General features: G+C 41.0%; 1 protein-coding gene across 1 annotated transcript in view; it reads left to right on the forward strand.

Annotated features, from left to right (window-relative positions):
- LOC136874801 (uncharacterized) overlaps window positions 1-15856 on the forward strand; it is a 134655-nt gene extending 118799 nt beyond the window's left edge. The window contains exon 7 of the mRNA XM_067148473.2: window positions 15657-15856. Within this exon, the coding sequence (XP_067004574.2) occupies window positions 15657-15856 (200 nt within the window). The remainder of the gene's footprint in view (window positions 1-15656) is intronic.
- The last annotated feature ends 5736 nt before the right edge of the window (window positions 15857-21592 follow it).

Below are 21592 nucleotides of genomic sequence, written 5' to 3' on the forward strand. Positions count from 1 at the left end.
ACCCGTCAAGATGGCAGCACTGCCGATGACAGGTGACGAATTTTGCAGCTACTGCGATATAGAGGGCAGCACAGTGCTTTGTGGTTTAAAGATGGCGGATGACAGCTGTCAAAAAAGCACGTGGCTGTCAAAAAGCACGTGGCTTTGTTTACCTCGCGCTAGTTAGGTTAAGTTGGTATCACTAAGGTTTAGGTCCGTCAAGATGGCAGTACTGAGGTTAGCGATGCGTTGTTGTCTGTCAAAAAGCACGTGGCTTTGTTTACAAATCTGTCAAAAAGCACGTGGTTGTCAAAAAGCACGTGGCTTTGTTTATCTCGAGCTAGTTAGGTTAAGTTGGCACTACTGAGGTTTAGGCCCGTCAAGATGGCAGTACTGAGGTTAGCGATGCGTTGTTGTCGATGACAGCTGTCAAAAAGCACGTGGCTTTGTTTACAAATTCAAATTTCGCGCTAGTTAGGTTAAGTTGGCAGTACTGTCGTGCTAGTTAGGTTAAGTTGGCAGTACTGGAAGAGGCCACTGGCTGAGGTGGAGGTGGCCACTGGGAGCCGGAGGTGGCGGTGGCGGCCGAACTGTCCAATTATACTACTTGCTTATTCTACGGCAAATGAAAATCGGCACAACTGCTGAAATGAATTTAATCTTGGTAAAGAAAACAAATATTACATGAAAAACCCTAAATATAATACTGTCCTGTACCGTTGGTAAAATGGATCTAAATTTGGAGGTGAATCTCCGTTCAAAATTATTAAGACATTTCATCGGGATGATTTTTCATTTATTTAGATGAGTACACCTCAGTTCATCAATACGACACTGAATATGTTCTCGCAAATGTAGTTAAAGTGAATGCGACGAGTGATATTTAAAATCTCCCTCCGACACTGGGAGAAAATCTTTGCATAAAATAGGAAAATTGAAGCCAAGTTTGAGTGGTTAGCTCAACAAATATTTAGGCTAATTTAATAAGCAGAAAATAAGTGCAAACAAAAATCAAACAAACAAGACAACAAATTTGGTCCGGGATTCGAACCCAACTTGAACAAGGCAACACAAAATTGCAGGTTAGGACCTACATTTGAACACGGCGAAATGAATAAACCAACAAACCATAAAGAGATAAAAACTAATCCTTGGCCGGAAAGAAAAGCATGGCTGTTCCGCAGGAAAATCTGTGTGTGACGATCTCCCGGTTTTCCTTGATCTCGAACTATCTTCTGATTGTTACAAATGGACTTCTGAATATACCTACTTAATTTATTTTACCAAACCAAACCAAACCCCATGGCACTACAGCTCTTGAAGGGCCTTGGCTTACCAAGCGACCGCTGCTCAGCCCGAAGGCCTGCAGATTGCGAGGTGTCGTGTGGTCAGCACGACGAATCATCTCGGCCGTTATTCTTGGCTTTCTTGACCGAGGCCGCTATCTCACCGTCAGATAGCTCCTCAATTCTAATCACGTAGGCTGAGTGGACCTCGAACCAGCCCTCAGCTCCAGGCTGGGAATCGAACCCAGGACCTCCGGGTAAGAGGCAGGCACGCTACCCCTACACCACGGGGCCGGCCAATTTATTTTACAGGGAATGGAAAATACTATTTATTAACCTAGCGTTCATTAACTGGTTAAGTTACATTACGGTAAACAGTGCACGACTCTTTGGAATATTTGAAAGGTGTTCAGTCTGCCTGGCTATCCTCTCAACCTTCTCGCAGTAAAGGAGCTCCCATCTCCACCCTCTCAGTCAGCGTAGGCTTAAACAGTGACTCATTGCCGACAGGGTCTTTTTTTTTTTGCTAGGGGCTTTACGTCGCACCGACACAGAAGGAAGCGGCCGTGGCCTTAATTAAGGTACAGCCCCAGCATTTGCCTGGTGTGAAAATGGGAAACCACGGAAAACCATTTTCAGGGCTGCCGACAGTGGGGTTCGAACCTACTATCTACCGAATACTGGATACTGGCCGCACTTAAGCGACTGCAGCTATCGAGCTCGGTAATAATAATAATAATAATAATAATAATAATAATAATAATAATAATAATAATAATAATAATAATAATAATAATAATAATAATTGTTACGGGGTTACCCGTGGAACGCAGAGGGGAAAGAAGGTGCCGGGGTGAATGTGTCTAACTACAATGTCAAGAAAGAATTTAAAACTGAAATGGAAGGTTATAGTTTTGAAAAGCAACAAATTAACAAATTCTCACTTAGTGAGATAACAATGACAAAAAAAAAAATAATGCAAGATTCCAGTACTTTAACTCTCTTGGGCTACAGGCCCCTAGTTTTACAATGTTTGAGTTCCCAGCTCAAATTTACAAAGAGCACAAATTTACACAAGGGCAGAAGTCCCTCAATACATGGGGCGCTTGCTCCCAACACACAATATCAAGCCTCCCAGAGGCACTTTTACAACACATGAAAAGAGCTAACGTGCTCTCAGTTCTCCCAAGCCTACTCAAGGCAACATTACATGAAAATCTACTAATCACAGGCCTTACAAGGCACTATTTACCGATTTGAAACAGGGGTATCTTGTACCCAACCTATTGGGCCGTTGCGGAAAAAATCAGGTTAAGTAAATGGCCCGAAACACAAATTGAATGGAGGCGTGTACTTGCACTCCTAGAAATGAATTCTTAAAACCTAAAGGGCACTAGCCCGATGAAACAGGGGCTATTCCCAAACTATGGAGGTGACTCGTATAAGAATAAATTAAAACTTTACGAAAAGGAAGAAAACCAGTTACAAAACGTAGTCACCTCAAACCAATATGAAGGGGAGCTCGAGAGGGTACATCACTCTCTATCCCTGATTTACAGTTAAAGATATATGACATTTTTACATGAGCCGAAAGGAGATTTACATTTTAGAGAAGTTGGTTACATAGTTCAAGTTTCGAACCTTTCCCTCGGGTTAAACTGCGGAACTAGCAAAAAAGTAAGATGTTAGATGGCCATTACCTTGCTGAAGAACTGCTGCCTGATGAAAGAGGAGCCTCCCGCCTCCTGCTTGACACACACACTTAGTTAGATGACGATCAAATGGCCAAGAGACGAGAAAATCCGCAGTTTATAAACCCTAGAGGAAAGTTCGAGACCTTTCATGAATAAACCAGCCACACCCTCTCACTTTATTGGTGAATTTAAAAGTTACTCTCAAAATCGAGGAAGAAGCCTGTGATAGGCGGAAAATTATTTACAGAAATTAGGGATTGGCTGGATTCAAAACTGGCGGGAAGAAAAGATAAATATTGCCAACCCAAAAATAAATGAACATCATTTAGTAAAAATACTTACGAATACAAAACTTCTTTAAATCAAAAGTTCTTTCACATTGCATCAGTGTGCATGATCATAGTTTTTAGCAGCGACATCTAATGAAGAAAGTCCACACTTCTCGATGAAGGGAAAACAAAACAAGGAGAAATACAGTCAGTTCAGGAAACTTCAAAATAACAAAATTTCATCAGATTTCTGTAGTGACATCTTCTGAGTAAAGGTTTAAGTAGGTCTAGTTTCAAGTTCACGGTTCCTCCAGTAGAGGAGTTCTTTTAGGCGCAAGATTTAAATGCGCGGCGTTGGTGTGTACCTCCCGGTATAATAATAATAATAATAATAATAATAATAATAATAATAATAATAATAATAATAATAATAATAATAATAATAATAATAATAATAATAATAATAATAATAATAATAATAATAATAATAATAATAATTGTTACGCAGTTATCCGTGGTAGTCAGAGGTGAAAGAAGGTGCGGGCGGGAATAGGTCTCAACTATAAAATTAAAGTTAATTTAAAAGTTTAACAAAGGTTATATTTTTAAAACTTAACAATGATGACATAGAATTTGTAAACTTAACAAGTCAACAACAAGCCAAAATTAGATACAAAGAAATCACAAGATTTAAGGGGTTATTACAAGATCTGGGCTTCGAGCCCCAAAAATAATTTCTGAGCTCTCAGCTCACAATAACAAGATACCAAAGGGCAGAACACCCTTAATTACATGGAGCATTAGCTCCCAATTTTACATCTCAAGCCTCTCTAAGGCATTTTTACCACAACACTATAAAGAGCTGTCCCGCTCTCGATTTTACAAGCCTATCAAAGGCTACAACAAACTTCATTTCTATCTGCCCTTAAGGCACACAAAGAAACAGGGGTAATTAATACCCAACCTACGGGGCCTTCGCATGAAGAAAACAAACAGGTTAAGAAAAATGGCCCAAAATATACAAAATGAATGGAGGCGATAACTTGCACTCCTACACCAAGTTTTTGTCTAAAAACCTATGTGGCGCTGGGCCGATGATACAGGGGCTAATCCCAATCTATGGAGGTGACTAGACGGCAAATAAGTTTAAGACTTTAAGAAGGAAGAGAAAAACGGTTACGAAAACATAGTCACCTCAAATTCAAAATGAAGGGGAGTTCGAGAGGGTGATGCGCTCTCTATCCCCGCTTTACAGATTTGTAATTTGTAGATAGACAGAAAAGAATTTACATTTTAAAAGGGTAGGTTACATACTAAAGGTTTCGAACCCTCCCCGAGAGTTAAACTGCTGAGCTAGCAAGAAACGAAGATGTTAACAGGCCATTACCTTGTAGATGAACTGCTGCTTGGAGAAAGAGGCGCTTCCCGCCCCCTGCTACATATCCACACACTAAGAGAGATGTTACAGAAGTGGCACCGAGACAAGAAAATCAGCAGTTTTTATACCCTCGTGGAGAATTCGAGACCTTTCAAGAATGAGTAGACACACCCCCTCAGTTTTATTGGATCGCTAAAAGTTACACATCAACATCGAGAAGGAAAGACACTATTGGTCAGAAATTAATTACAAAAAAATAGTTATTGGTTAAATTCAAAACAGGCGGAACGAAGGATAACTGTTGCCAAACCCCAAACCACAGAACAAAATTTAGTAAAAACAAAACTTATGAATGCTAAATTTCTTCAAGAAAGTTCATTCCTTTACACCAGAGTGCGTTATCAAAGTTTTGGGTAACGACATCTGTTAGAGAATGTTCAAACTTCTTGATACGGAGCAAACAAACACAAATCAAAATAGACACAGTTCAGAACACTTCAAAATTACCAAATTTACAGTAGTGACATCTTCCGAGAAACCATTGAGTTCATACAGTTTGTTAAAGTTCAGGCTTTCTCCTGTAGAGAAGTTTCAACTGGCGCAATATTTGAATTAGCGGCGTGGAGGTGTACCATCCGGTACAATAATAATAATAATAATAATAATAATAATAATAATAATAATAATAATAATAATAATAATAATAATAATAATAATAATAATAATAATAATCCGTACAAATGTCTCGAAAAACTCACCAAGTTAATTCGCGAGTCGCGCAATTTAAACACGGGAATGTTGTGAGTCCTCGGATTAAATCAAAACACAGTTCTCTTGATTTACATCGCGGCTATTGTGTTTTACAGTTCATTTCACTACTGCACAAAGACAAATCTTCACACGACGCGCAACACTTCTGAACAACCGTAGCACTACCTGGTGAATCTCTCTGAGAGTGTGGGATGCGCTAGCAACTTTCCCCAAGACTTCGGAACATCCGCCCGCCTGTTCCCTCTCCAATTAGGATAATTCCTTATTTCGGAGCCGTATGACACAGGTGACGCGGCAAACATCTAGCCGACGAATACCAATGACAGTACCTGGTGGAATCGAATTCGATCGCTAATTTATTCATAAATCCATCGCGTCTCTGGCTCTCCCACGGGATTCCCCATCTTACGATGGCTGTTCACGAGGCTAGCGTCTGTATTGTGGAAAATTTCCACCCTCAATTGTACATATTCACAGAGACTGAAATATTACTGCCACTGGTGATTCTAACCTCCGTACACATTTCATGTTTTGCCGTTATGTGTTTTTACAGCTATATTAGATGTCAAATTTTCGAAATACTGTCATATTCAGGTCTCGTATTCCAAATTTGGCTGGCTAAGAAGTTTTCTGCGCTCTCTTTATTCTGAAACTGGTATCCGTCCCTTAGCTTTCCTCTTGAACTGGCGTCACCCTGTCGGGGCCTCGAAACCGTTACGCAGTCTTACGAAACACATCTTGTATTATTAATGCAATACCTGTAACGGTTTCGAAATAAACATTGAAAAGGAGGGGACAAACTGCAGCCTTGCCCCACTCCTTTCTGGATTAGTGCTTCTTTTTCAAAGCCCTCGATTCTTATCACTGCAGACTGATTTTTATACAGATTGCAGATATTTCTTCTTTCTCGGTAATTGATCCCGATCACCTTGAATGCCTTTTTAGGAACGCCGCGTACTTGGCTTTCTTCTTATTTTGGTCCTTTAAGATCAGACGTAAAGTCAAGATTGCTTGACGTTTCTACGTTTCTTCTGAAGCCAAGTTGATCATCTCCAAACTCAGCTTCAATTTGTCTTTCCATTCTTCTGTAAATTTTGCAGGCATGCAATTCTAAACGAATGGTGCGGTAATTTTCACACTTGTCAGCACCGGCTTTCTTGGGAATAGGTATAACAACATTCTGCTGAAAATCGGATGGCACTTCTCCTGTCTCATACATCTCACACACGAAATGCCATGCCTTGCCATGCTCGTTTCTCCTAAGGCAGTCAGTAATTCAGAGGTGTGATAGTACATATATTATTGTCAGTATTCGATTTATTTTTATTATTATTATTATCAGTATTTCATTTGTATATTTTGCCATTTATATTGGTAAGCTGGAAGATATCCACATATGTAGGTACGAGTAATTTGTTTTGCACGAGTGGGAAAACATTGCTTTAATAACTATGCTAATTTGGATGAGTCATATGGCTACCCCAGTGTTTGTTGTGATGTACTTGTGTCGGGAAATTCACGAGTCATGTATATATCCCAGCCTGATGAGATGAGCTTGTTGTTGTATTAGGAAAGTTTGGTGACTCATGGAATATACCCCAGAGTTTGTTGTTGTCTTGGGAGGAAGAAGTAGTTCAGGGCTTGGTCTTGACTAGAGATCACTCATGATTGGTGGGCAAGCACCAATCCAGACGTATCATCTGAGAGGAGGGGGATGTTGATGTCTATAAAGGTTGATCATACGGCGGCAACCGAGGTGATTGTAAAGGAACGAGAAGGAAGATAACTACAACCAGTGACACTGTATAAGAGAACTACAACTGACGCACTGTACGGGAAGGAAGTGGCGCTGATACACGGTACTGGAGTGACACGGCTGCAATGGACTGGACTTCAAACGTTCGTGGAGCGTAGTCTTGTTATGTTCGTGGAAAGTGGATGATTGTGGAGAGTGCTTGCGCATTAAGTATTGTAGCACTTGTGGCGGCCTAGCGTTATATGTTGGTGATAGCTATCTCAGACTTTCCATAATTTATGTTGAGGATCGACAGACGTGTGTATATATCTTTACAACAAGTGTTAAAATATGTGAACACAGTAGTACAAGGTACAGTATCTGTGTGACGTGATAACTGCCGATTATGAGAATCGGTAAGTCGAATTGATATAGAGACAGTGAAGGGTATTTATCTTCATACATGTACATTGTTCATCGGACTATCTACAAATGCTAGCTTAGTTCTCGCTTTCGTTTTCCCACGATTTTCATTATTGTTGTTGTTGTAAATATGGAGTCTTCCAGCAATATTTTATGTGTGTATTATATGTATAATATTGTATGTTGATGAGGTGCTCATGCACGGAATTTGTTAAGAATATAGTTAGCTATTTTAGAATCAGTGTTATTGATGAACCTAGGTGGAGTTCCTACCTAATTAGTCGTTTTCAGGAGGTTAGGTAAGGCCTGCAGCAGATGTACCAGTACGCAGCATTATGTACACGCCCTGGGATATACAGTTTATCATGCTCTTATCTAAATTTGAGGGATCCATTCTGGTGAACTCTGGCGCCCATACTACGGACATTTCGGTTAATTATGCTTATTAATTTGATTAAGTTTTTGAGTAATTTTATTTATATATTTTTATTCTTGATTTTATTTATTATCACGAAAAACTTACAGAGGGAATGTCATCAATTCCAGGTGCCTTGTTCCTTTTTAGGTCTCTTTTAGGTCTCTCACAGCTCACTTCAAACATTGATATAGGAATTAGAAAGATGTTTTTGAAGACTTTCATTTGGAACGTGACATTGTATGTAAGTGAAACATGGACGATAAGTAGCTCCGAAAGAAAGAGAATAGAAGCTTTTGAAATGTGGTGTTACAGAAGAATGCTGAAGTGAGATGGATAGATCGAATCACGAATGAAGAGATACTGAATCGAATTTGTGAGGGGAGATCGATTTGTTTAACTTTGACGAGAAGAAGAGATAGAATGATAGGACACATCTTAAGACACCCAGGTCTTGCTCAGTTGGTTTTTGAAGGAAGTGTAGGCGGTAAGAACGGTAGGGGTAGACCAACGTATGAATATGACAAACAGATTAGAGCAGATGTAGGATGCAATAGTTACGTAGAAATGGGAAGGTTAGCACAGGGTAGGGTGGCATGAAGGCCTGCATCAAACCAGTCTATGGACTGATGACTCAAACACACAATATGTATTTATATTCTTAAAGCTACAGAACAGAGAAAATACAGATTTTAATCAAGGCTTTTAAACAACTAAACGAGATCACACATTCAAATTCGTAGCCAAGATCCCCCTGCCTGAATTACTCTGCCGTTATATTTGTTTCTCACAAAAATGGCTTTTTTTTTACACTGTTTACGCCCACATTGGAACACCAACATCATACCTTATACAACAGTCTTCAAAGAATAAGTTCAGCTTTTAACACTTGACAACTATTTCCTTTCCCATAACTTCTTCATTCAGGACGATCTTGCGGCCCGTTCTTCTGCAGATATAACATACTGCTTACGCTGCGATATTTTTAGTGTTATTTAGAATCCGTTTCTCTCCTTTATTTTCAATTTGAGCTTTAGTAATTTTAAATTCATCTAAATCCATTTGTATTTTTTAAACCATGTGTTTTTTGTTTTACTACTCCAAAAGAAGTCAGAAAGTCGTTTCAGGAGTCTAGTATTTGGTGAGCGGTACATGCGTCCAAAGAATGCAATCCTCCGTTTTCGCATCGTGTCAATGATCAATTCACTTTCCTTGTAAAGTACTAAATTTGGCAAAAGTATCCACTGGCCATCAATCTTGTGTTTTTTATTAATAATTATCCGAAGAATTCTTCTATCAACTTTCTGCAGTTTGTCTGTTGTTGATTGGGTATTCGATGTAAATACCGCTTCACTTGCATGTGTTCCTTCTGGAGTAACGACGGAGTAGTAATGTCGAAATTTAGCATTAATCGAAGGATAGTTTCCTGTAACTCTGCTAGGTAATTTGTTGTGCTCGTCTCCTTTTTGAGTTCTACTACCTCACTCCTCATTTCCCTAGTACGTTTCTTCAGTGATGCCTAGGCCATCTATGACAGCTGATGTCAGATCTGTTGAGGATCCAACCAGCCTTAGGGCTGAGGACTGAACATACTACATACTATCTATGGATGCTTTTGCGTTAGCATTTCAAGTTATAATCTCACCAAGATATTTAAATTTGTCTACAACCATTATTTTCTGAGTATCATTTAACATAATATGTGAAGTGTCAACTTTTAAAGATGGCATCATTTCTGTTTCCTCGAAATAAATTTTCAACCCAACCTTCGCTGCCAATCGTTCCAATTCCTCTACTTGAAATTTAGCTTCTTCAGTTCTATTTTATAATAATGTTAGATCATCAGCAAATGCGAGACAATTTAGTCGAATATTTCTCCCATTTTTAACATACCTTATTCCACTCATACATAACTTTTTCCAGCATACAATTAAACAACAACGGGGATAATCCATCTCCCTGTCGAAGACCAGTATGAATTTCAAATGGCTCAGAGATTTCATTTCTGAACCTAACTCTCTAGATTTTATATTTTTAAGAGTGACCGCAATAAGATTAAAAAGTTTCCGATCTAAACCAAATTCGGTAAGAGTATGCAATAATGATTCATGATGGATACTATCATAAGCTTTTGAAAATCAACAAAAGTGATCACTGAATTTTTGCTCCTAATCCTTGGGTGTTTTATAATCCATTTGATCTGGACAACTTCGTCCCGCACGAAAACCATCTTGATATTCATCAAATTCACTATCAAGTTTTTAATGAATTCTGAAATATAAAATCTTAGAAGAAATCTTATAAGTTATATCCAGCAAAGAAATTCGTCGATAATGACTAAGATCTGATCTATCGCTTTTTTATAGTGGGTGTATAATTGCAACATTCCATTCTTCAGGCAAATTTTTCGTATTCCATTTTATGTCAATGAGATGTTTATGTAAATCCCTAATAGTCTGTACATTTTCATTCTTCCATAGTTCCACTAGTTTATTCTCTCCCGTCGCTTTAAAATTTTTAAGTGAATCAATAGCTGCACGCACTTCGTCGTGAACCGGTGGGAAGCTTTTTTTCAGAGATGTTTTATTTGTGGGATATAAATCAACTTCAAAATAATCTTCAGGTTTTCAGCCAAAATTATTGCATGTCATAATCATCATGGGCCACCTTTCCTTTCGTATCCTTCATCAGAAGAGTAGTGGGAGTATATTTTTTAAGGTATTGTTTAAATGTCCTATAATAGTCTCTTGTTTTGTGGGGATTGAAAGCTTCATAATTAGATTTAATGTTTCCTTCTGAGGGCTCCTTTTAACCCTCCTGATTTCTTTGGCCGTTAATCGTCTAGCATAGATTAATTCTTCCCTAGAACTTTCAGTTTCAAAAATGGCTTTAGTTAAAATAAAATTAAATGTCATACTCAAATCACGAAGATCACTTCAGTGAACTTAAAATAGATACTGAACCCTTCTGGTCCGTATTGAGGGATACCTACCTTTTCTTACCTATCAGCAAAGTTCATGAGATCTCTCTCTTGGGTCGTATCGGGTTCTTCGTCACTTGCTGAGGTAAAGGTAGGGTTCAGTAATTCTAATCTATCTACTTGAATGAAAGGTCTGTTTAAAAGATTCCTATTTATTCAGTAAATTCTGAAGCATTCTGATATGTCAACGGTATCATTGAAATCAATCGTATGAACTGGACACCACAATCATTTCATTACATAGAAGGTTAGAACACTGGTGAGCCTTTGACGTGTCTGCCTGATGGGCATTCTTACTAGAAACCATTGTCTCATTTTTTATTAAAGGAAAGTCTGGAAATCCTTAAATTCGGCTTCCATGTGAGACCACATGTACCATCATAGTGATTCGTTATGGTCCAGCCCTCGTAACACGAACTCTGGACTCTGGGTATAATTAAGGCCGTCCAATCGGTGTGTGCCACACAGTGGTTATACGGCATGGACCCTTAATTGAATCGATGTGACCTGCGTCTATGTCATGAACCGACATCTAAACTTCTAAGTTACTTTAAAGTCATTGTGGATGATGACCGCAAGGAAAATGATGCTACAGTGGCATGTGGCCCTAATCTAAGTCACTGAGGTTGATGGTCCCAAGACCATCCAAGTTTCTAAGCTGAAGGCTAAACACAATTAAGTTACATCGGTTGATGACCAAAGTTTCCACTTTACTATCCCCAGCACATTCACTGCTCAATCAATCAAAGTTAAATAATACCACAATAGCAATGCTCACAAACTTTGTGGCAGTAAAATCCATTACCTTCGGATATGTCCCCTTAATCGTTACGTTAATATTTACACATTCCCCAGAAAACAAACTAAGATTTCCAGAATGCATCTCCAAGTTATTCGCTTGATTTAAAGTTATTTCAAAATGCGGTTTCACTGAATTTAATAATTAAATAAATTTAAATGATTTAATGAAATCTTAAAGGACAACAAATTCTATCTCCGCGGACTCTGGTTTCTTCACAAATTCCTACGCAGTTGTTCTCACAATTTTTAAATCCTTTGATGTTTATCTGTTGCTTCCTATTTGCTGGAAAAGAACGATTACATAATTTATGTCCAGTTTATATATCTTGTTTCATAACCTCACACTTTAAATCTAATCTAACCCTAGCCATTATTAACACTTGGATACCCTAATAATCTACGTACAAACCAAAAGCAACTCGCCATATAATTACGATGTCATATCTCGTCATAACATTTTATAAAGTTTGCGCACCCCTCACAGACAAACAATCATCACTACCATCGTTCTATATTTTGGACAACCCTGAATTTGGATACTCTTGTTCATTATACTCTAAGTCCGTCGTATCAAATGCACATTGCGTCCCCAATAAAACAAATTTTACAGTATCTAATAACACTCAGGTTATTACCGGATGAAAATTTCAACTAAATCCAACATGTAACGTTCTTCCCGACCGAGAAATACGATCTCAATTCCACGCGTGTCCCGTTACCTTGCTGTGAACCCCTATCGGCTGAGGCCTCTCGCCCCCAAGTTCGCTTGGCAGTAACATGGTACACCTGGTCCGTTCTACTTGACTGGCTTCTCAAAATGCTCCCTTTTAAACTCCGCCGACATAATTAAACAAATACGATATTCTTACCAACAAATGCAGATAGCTTATACTTCAAGATGCCCACAATAATTATACACGTCGCAAATGAATACACCGGGCGAGTTGGCCGTGCGCGTAGAGGCGCGCGGCTGTGAGCTTGCATCTGGGAGATAGTAGGTTCGAATCCCACTATCGGCAGCCCTGAAGATGGTTTCCCGTGGTTTCCCATTTTCACACCAGGCAAATGCTGGGGCTGTACCTTAATTAAGGCCACGGCCGCTTCCTTCCAACTCCTAGGCCTTTCCTATCCCATCGTCGCCATAAGACCTATCTGTGTCGGTGCGACGTAAAGCCCCTAGCAAAAAAAAAAAAGCAAATGAATACCGCCATGGATTCCTATATATTGCTTTCCATTCCCAACATTATAAAATCTTCCTCGGGCTTCCACAAGTCCCGGCTTCATTGACAGGTCTTTAACCTGATTGACAAATCTCATCTCGACTCACACGACAAAACTAACCTCTGTTTCCCAACTCACAACTATCACCGACAAAGAACTGGAATAAAATCCTTACTAGAATTCACGATGTCTAATACGCACAGTGCTTTAATAATGAATAACTTCGCATAAAATGATATCGTATTTTTTAATAACTTGATTTTCACGAAAATTGACTGAAAAATTCTACTAGATCTTTTTATTGTCAGTCAGACACAATTTAAAATGGGACTAGGAAAACGTTTCACTTCGTGACCAAATTCATCACACTATACTCTCACCCGACAGCGCGCTTCCACTCGATTGAAAATGGGTAACTATGGATTTCTTATATTCTTTACGTCAAAATTTCAGACAGAAAATGTTTACGTCGAATGAACTTCTTAATTTGACATCACAAAATATAGGCAGTAAACACACGGAAATGACGATCTACATTGGACGTGATATCACCTCGAAACCCTATTTAATAACCTTTTTTACATCATACGGCACTCGCAAGACTTCAAAAATTTATCCAAGTGGAAAATAAAACAAATGACTCTTTTTAGTCGTATTCTAACATTTACAAAAACCACATAGGGGTGACAACTGCGTCGTATATACCCCATTCAAATACATATTTTTAGAGATCATGAAACAAGATATAATAGGTAGTAAGATGGTAAGTCACATACCTTATGTTACGCCATCGGTCATCATTGGGCTCACCAGCGACCCTGGCATATTTATTTAGCCATTTTTACATTTCTGGCTTTACAGATTATTATATTTCTTCAGGTTTCCTGGAAATAAAGCATAGAAAAGAGAAAATACCCTTCTTGTTTTTGTGGAGCGCACACTATGGACTGTAATTACTGCCGCACACGAATATTTATCACATAAAATTTTATTCGGTACTTTGACCGTCCTAACTGGTACAATTATTTCCACTCGAGAAAACTATCTCCACATGGAGTCAAGACCCCAGCCACAATGGCTAAAATCTGCGGTTGAACTTTTGTCGTTCGATTTCACAGAGCAGCTCAACACTTTATCGTCCGCTTCGTAACACAAAATGCAGGAGAAGGAGACTTCGTCATGGCGTCAATTCTTATATATAGCAGCTACCCCCTCTCTTCGGGCATCTCCCTTTGCCGCCAAGAAAATTTCTATAAATTTTCTGACTTAACTAAACTGTAATTACAAGAGTTTTGAAGGTGACTACATATTCGCTACATTTTCAGCAGTAGTGTTCATGGGCATTTAAAATGTAAAAGTGTTCGATTTGTGGGATAAATGACCTCCTTTGATAGGCACTATATTTTTGACTTGGCTTGGGCACGCCATATACACGCGCTTTGAAATAGTTCACAAAAATGACTTAAGATTCTTCCGCCGTTGACACGTGCGACTGACGTCACGTATCCCAGAGCGTGGGACCGAAGGTAATCACCCCCACGTCACGTGTCAATTCCATGCCATCAAGAATCGAACTTCTTATTAAATTGACAATTTATGCATAATATTCTTAGGGCACAAATGTCATGGTTCATAACCAAACTCAGATTCTGATATTGTATTACAAAATTATGGCTGAGGAAATTTCCATGATATTTAGGGACCTAACTTTGACAGCTTAACATTTTGACGTGAAGCTTCATTCGAACTGGGGTTGAGGGTCTCCAAGCAAAAATCAACGTGACGTAAAATGTGATTGCCCGAAAGTATTACATGTATGGGAATGACTATGTTATTTAAAAGTAGAGAGAGGAAAGCATATGATGTGACCACGGTAGCTGAGGTAGTGTGCATGATGTCATCATGGCATCTTCTGTGGATCAGTGGTGGAGTGTCGGTCTCCGGATCCCAAAATAGCGAGTTCAAACCCGGCAGAGGTAGTCGGATATGTGAAGCACGGACAAAAGTTCATTCGACACACCATGTCGTACGATGTCGGCATGTAAAAGATATCTGGTGACGCATTTGGTGTTGATTCGACGAAATTAATTAAAACTCAGCCATATGCGGCCAAGTGGGACTCGGTTTACTTTGCTATCGAGTAGGCCTAGAGTAAAACGAAACATCGAAATAGAAATAGGATGGGAATAAGGTGGTTTCATAAAAACAAGTATTGTTGTGCTTAGTTCTATTCCCAACTCCACTATGTGCCTATAAAGTGCGTTTCTGGTGGTCAAAATTCATCACTGCATGACTTATAATTATCACACAGAGACGAGTCAGGTGGAATGTGATTCATCTCGATAAGATTGATCAGTGCACGATAATAATGATAGGCCTAATGTGACTGTAAATAAAATATAATTGACCAACTTTTGCATACTTAACAAAAATGTCCAATTATATGGCTAATGCAGAGAATGTAAGGAGGAGGAAACTAGACTCAATAAAGTATCGAATAAGACCAGAAGTATACCAGCAGAGCAAATGAGGCCGCTACGGGTGCGTCCTTATAAAAAAGCCAAACGGCAAAACAATTACAATACTCGATAGATGGTTGATGTAAATAACTCCAACGGCTGTATCTAGTACATTTTACCGTGTCTTTTTAAGCTGGAACATTCCAACTCTCCTTACATTGTGATTCTGTACTTCCTGTTTGAAGGTCACGTGATGCAGCACGACAGCTACTACTGCGAAGGAAAGTTTGCCGAGCATGGGAATATGAGGCCATTTCCTACTCGGAGGATAGAGAACGAGTTGAACAACTACGTTGGATCAAATGTGGTGAATTCCGTCGTCATGGACTACCCTTGTCCAGTGGCATGCAGGCCTCCAGAACACACAGACTGGACAACTTGCTGAGGTATCTGTTCACTTGTTTATCAGCTAGTTTAACAATTAGCATTTTACTCTAAAATAGATGTACGCTGACCACAATAACTTGACTTTTGACCACTTCCTAGAGAGACGATATGGTAATAATTCGTGCCCAAGAAGCGGATCTAATTTGTAATCTATTCCTGGTTCTTCAACATTTCCTACCACTTTCTGCGTAGAAAATATTCTTCAGAATAGGTACAAAGTGAAAGATGCCTCTATCGCCAATATAAAACCACGAAGAGATTTTGGCAAAAGGAACGATAAAGAAGCTGCGTTCCGTGCAGTTTTTTTTAAAAAAAGTAGTTTTTGTTCTACGGTGTAGATTTCAGTGACTTGGTGTACAAAATTTCGATAATTACCAATGTATTGAAATAAAATCTGCTCGGGCTACATAGTTAGGCCTAGCAATCCGTGTCGCTACGCTACCAGCCAGCTAAGTTCGCAATAAATAACAACATGAATATAACAACCCAAAAGATAAAATCAGATAATAGGTTTCCTTCCTTCCTTCCTTCCTTCCTTCCTTCCTTCCTTCCTTCCTTCCTTCCTTCCTTCCTTTAAGCAAGTACAATTGTATTGGATTGACTAAAGTATCTAATGTGTCTTTTATTTCACCCGAAGTAAGACAGTCGCGAGACTTGTGACAAAAGCCTAGCGTGACAGTCCCTTACTTGTTGTCTGTCTGTTAGGTCATCAGCCCAGAGGCTGGTTGGATCCTCAAATAGCACCACCAAAAGTTATGCGGTTATAAGGAAACCGCAAAAACCAATGGCAGCACCAAAATAAGGCGTACTAGGCAAGACGAGGAGTGAGGTAGTTTGCCATTGCTTTCCTCACTGGGTCAGAAAGTGCTATTGCAGCACGACCGACCCTATGGGCAACACCTTTCATAACACTCAGATACACTAGTCGTGCTCCGAATGTCATTACTCAGCACCACCCATACCCCAGTAGCTTCCATATTGTCACACCCATGGATGAGACTGGGACTTCGGTGAAAGCTACACTTTACTCTGGCCTGTGCCAAGAGATGGATACAAAAGTACTGTATCCATCAAGAAATGGCAACAGGCAATCCTTACTTGCTACCACATGTAATTATTTTTCGTACGGGAGGCATTAAAATGAATGTCTTTATCTTTTTCAGCTGTTAAGGATCTTTTCTTAATTTCTACCCCATCAGTGATTTTAAATGGCGTGTGGCTTTTAGTGCCGGGATGTGTCCGAGGACTTCCGCTCGCCATGTGCAAGTCTTTTGATTTGACGCCCCGTAGGCGACCTGCACGTCGTGATGAGGATGAAATGATGATGAAAACGACACATACACCCAGTCCGCGTGACAGGGGAATTAACCAATTGTGGTTAAAATTCCCGACCCTGCCGGGAATCGAACCCGAGTCTCCTGTGACCAAAGGCCAGCACGCTAACCATTTAGCCATGGAGGCGGACACCACATCAGTTACTTGCCTACAGGGGAAAGCTCTGGTTTAGGCAATTTCATCGCGGTGGGCATCTATGTGCCACGTGGTTGAAATTCTCCCCGGGCTTTTCTTCGGTCCCAGAATGGTTTCATTCTAGGTCCGTGTGCTTCACTCCTTTCTTGTGTATATTGGCTTACTGCACGTGGTGTGGGTAGTGATAGAAATTCGAAGGAATTTGTACATCTGACGAGGTTTCTCTTTACGTCTCTACTGAATATGTCACTCGAGCTGTTTTTCGTTTCTCCGAAAACCGTGAAAGTAGTTAGTGGGACATAAGGCAAGTAGCATGATTTTCGTTTGGTCTAAATGTATTTTGATCTGTTTAGCCATTTCACTTAAGTTGGCCTCTTGAAAATTGTGTTGCAGATTTCTTTTATCTTTTGCAATTCGCTTTACGTCGCACCACCACACATAGGTCTTATGGCGACCATGGGATAGGAAAGGGCTAGGAGTGGGAAGGAAGTGGCCGTGGCCTTAATTAAGGTACAGCCCCAGCATTTGCCTGGTGTGAAAATGGGAAAACACTGAAAACATCTTCAGGGCTGCCGACAGTGCGGTTCGAACCCACTATCTCCCGGATGCAAGCTCAAAGCTGCGCGGCCCTAACCGTACGGCCAACTCGCCCGGTGTTGCAGATTTGGAGATCCATCTAGGCGACCAAAGAAGATGAGTCATCTCTTCCTCATTGATGTGGTTATATTTTCGATATTTCGAAGGATCTTCATTTTGTCTTAACTTATAACCTTCTTGGACTTTGATTGGGCCTGGTATCTTCCTCACAATTTTCCAATAATTGACCTCATCATATCGCTGTGACGATTGCAGACCTCCGACAGATTACAATTTCCTCGGCGGTGACGCATGCAGTGGCAAATTGTGAACACTGAAGTCCATCCAGTACCACCCGCCGTAACCCCACTGTCGGAAGCCCTGAATATGGTTTTCCGTGCTTTCTCATTTCCACACCAGGCAAATGTGGGGATGCACCTCAATTAAGGCCACGGCCGCTTTCTTCCTACTCCTAGTCCTTTCCTACCCCATCGTCGCCATAAGAACTATCTGTGTCGGCGCGACGTACGAACAACTCCCACCGAAAGTGTCGTAACAATTCAGGCGTGCTGTTGGCTGCACGTTGTTTCGCATTGTCGTGCAGCAACACGACGCCTATTGAGAGAAATCCAGGTCGATTTCTGTGAATTGCTACCCGCAAACGCTCCTTTGTGTCACAGTATATTTGCGCAATTTTCTCATTAACACCCGACACGTTTTAATAATAATGTTACTTTATTTACGTCCCACTAACTACGTTTTCGGTTTTCGGAGACGCCGAGGTGCCGGAATTTTGTCCCGTATGAGTTATTTTACGTGCCTGTAAATCTACCGACACGAGGATGACGTATTCGAGCACCTTTAAATACCACCGGACTGAGCCAGGACGGCACGGTTTCGAAGTCCACCATCTGCTATTGCTCAGAAGTCGAGTAACCCCCCCCCTCCCACACACCACCACTCCCGACAGTTATCTGCTATTGGCAGCAGTCTAACCGGTGGGTCGCTGGTCGTTAAAGAGGAAATTGCGAGAACTATAACTGGTAGCATTCACTGTTGCGCCCCTGGTGAGGAAATCAACCATCTGGACCAGGGCCTCTCAGGGTGCATGCACGGGTACATTGCGTGGTGCAAGGTGCATAAGACGACTTCGCTAGGTTGATCAGAGTGCTGATCATCCACTCCTCGATTTTGAGCAGTAGTAGCTTTCTCTCTCTCTTTCTCTACGCCTGTCTCGCTCGCTCCGCCTCTTTCTCCCTTCCTCACTCGCTCTCCATTGCTCCACCATCCGAGCCGAGTTGAGCCGAGCTTAGCTGAGTCACCCCGGGATAGAACGCTGGTCCGAACGGAGCCGAGTCGGACCGATGCACTTTGCACAGAACCTCTGCGCCTTGGTTTGCACGCGTGATATTTTGGGCGCTTGAGAGGCTCTGATCTGGACCATCTTTTATACCGTTCCTACTTGCGACACTGTGATTTCTATATCTTCGGACGGTTGTAGAAGTACTCCGGTGTTAAGCGATTCAATGACGATGTGGCCGTTCAGCATGCTATCATGATGTGGTTTCAGGGACTGGGCGCATATTTCTTCCATGCCGGCATCGATGCAGTGGTGTACTGTAGGAACAAGTGCTTGGACAAGAATGGTGACTGTTGAATAGTAATGCGTATTAGTATAATACCCTACTACTGTGTATCATTATATCTGCCTGTAAAATAAAAATATCTCCGTGCGAGGTCTTGTTACCTTATTTCTTGAAGCGCCTTCGTAACACGCACTTTCTTCATGACAAGCAGTTGCAATAAGTAATGAATTGTAGAAGGCCTAATCCGCTGATATTCTGAAATGTTGTGAAATTAAAGTAGAGGCATATGGGAACAACACTTATGAGGAGGAATAATGCAGACCTATACGTAGCCTATTAATCAGATGAGTGTTTGGCCACTCTTAGCAGTATTCATGTTTAGCACGTTAGTCAGTCCAGTACATCCCGGACCTAAGAGCCGAGACAGTTTTCTTTTGAAAAAAAAAATGCATACATAATCTGTCCTGTTTATGTTAGAAACAACCTCAAAACTTTGTTAATATTGGGCATAATTTAATTAATTCAGTTTCGTTACTTCTTTCTTTCTTTCTTTCTTTCTTTCTTAATCTGTTTACCCGGCAGGGTTGTTTTCTTCCTCGGGCTCAACGAGGGGTCCCACCTCTACCGCCTCAAGGGCAGTGTCCTGGAGCGTGAGACTTTGGGTCGACGTATACAACTGGAGAGGAGGACCAGTATCTCGCCCAGGTGGCCTCACTTTCTATGCTTAACAGGGGCCTTGTGTGGGAATGGGAAGATCGGAAGGGATGGACAAGGAAGAGGGAAGCAAGCGGCCATGGCCTTAAGTTAGTACCATCACGGAATTTGCCTGGAGGAGAAGTGGGAAACCGGGGAAAACCACTTCGAGGATGGCTGAGATGGGAATCGAACCTACCTTTACTCAGTTGACCTCCCGAGGCTGAGTGGACCTCGTTCCAGCCCTCGTACCTCATTTGAAATTTCGTGGCGGAGCCGGGAATCGAACCCGTGCCTCCGAGGACAGCAGGCAATCACGCTAACCACTACACCACAGAGGCGACATAATTTTGTTACTAATTTTCTATATTATTTTTAGTTCAGCTCTCTCTTAGCTCATGCTGACAAAAGTTTCAAAGCATATTCGCATGTGTGTTTTGTGAATTAACTTAAATTAATACTAAAAATGTCATCATCATCATCATCATCATCTGTTTACCCTCCAGGTTCGGCTTTTCCCTCGGACTCAGCGAGGGATCCCACCTCTACCGCCTCAAGGGCAGTGTCATGGAGCTTCAGACTCTTGGTCGGGGGATACAACTGGGGAGAATGACCAGTACCTCGCCCCGGCGGCCTCACCTTCTATGCTGAACAGGGGCCTTGTGAAGGGATGGGAAGATTGGAAGGGATAGGCAAGGAGGAGGGAAGGACGCGGCCGTGGCCTTAAGTTAGGTACCATCCCGGTATTTGCCTGGAGAAGTGGGAAACCACAGAAAACCACTTCTAGGATGGCTGAGGGGGGAATCGAATCCCTAATTTTTTTCTCAAATGCATCATTTCGATAAGAGAATTCATAAGGGAGATATGTTTTACGGACCGTTTTTCACTCTAAGTTCGAACGGACTTGGCCTTAAAGCGGGTCCGTGTAAAGCATATTTCATGTAAGTGCAAAACTACTAGAAATATTTTAACCAAACTTCATATTTAGCATCCCGCTATCTAAAGTTATGCCGGCCCCGTGGTGTAGGGGTAGCTTGCCTGCCTCTTAGCCGGAGGCCCCGGGTTCGATTCCCGGCCAGGTCAGGGATTTTTACCTGGACTTGAGGGCTGGTTCGAGGTCCACTCAACCTACATGATTAGAATTGAGGTGCTATCTGACGGTGAGATAGCGGCCCCGGTCTAGAAAGCCAAGAATAACGGCCGAGAGGATTCGTTGTGCTGACCACACGACACCTCGTAATCTGCAGGCCTTCGGGCTGAGCAGCGGTCGCTTGGTAGGCCAAGGCCCTTCAAGGGCTGTGGGGCCATGGGGTTTATTCAAAGATATAGTTTAAGGTCCATAGCGTTTTAAATACTTGGGTTTGTAGAAAACAGAAACAGTGATTTTACTCTCACACAAAATATACCAG

This window comes from Anabrus simplex, chromosome 5, assembly GCF_040414725.1.
Source record: "Anabrus simplex isolate iqAnaSimp1 chromosome 5, ASM4041472v1, whole genome shotgun sequence".
Lineage (NCBI taxonomy): Eukaryota > Metazoa > Arthropoda > Insecta > Orthoptera > Tettigoniidae > Anabrus > Anabrus simplex.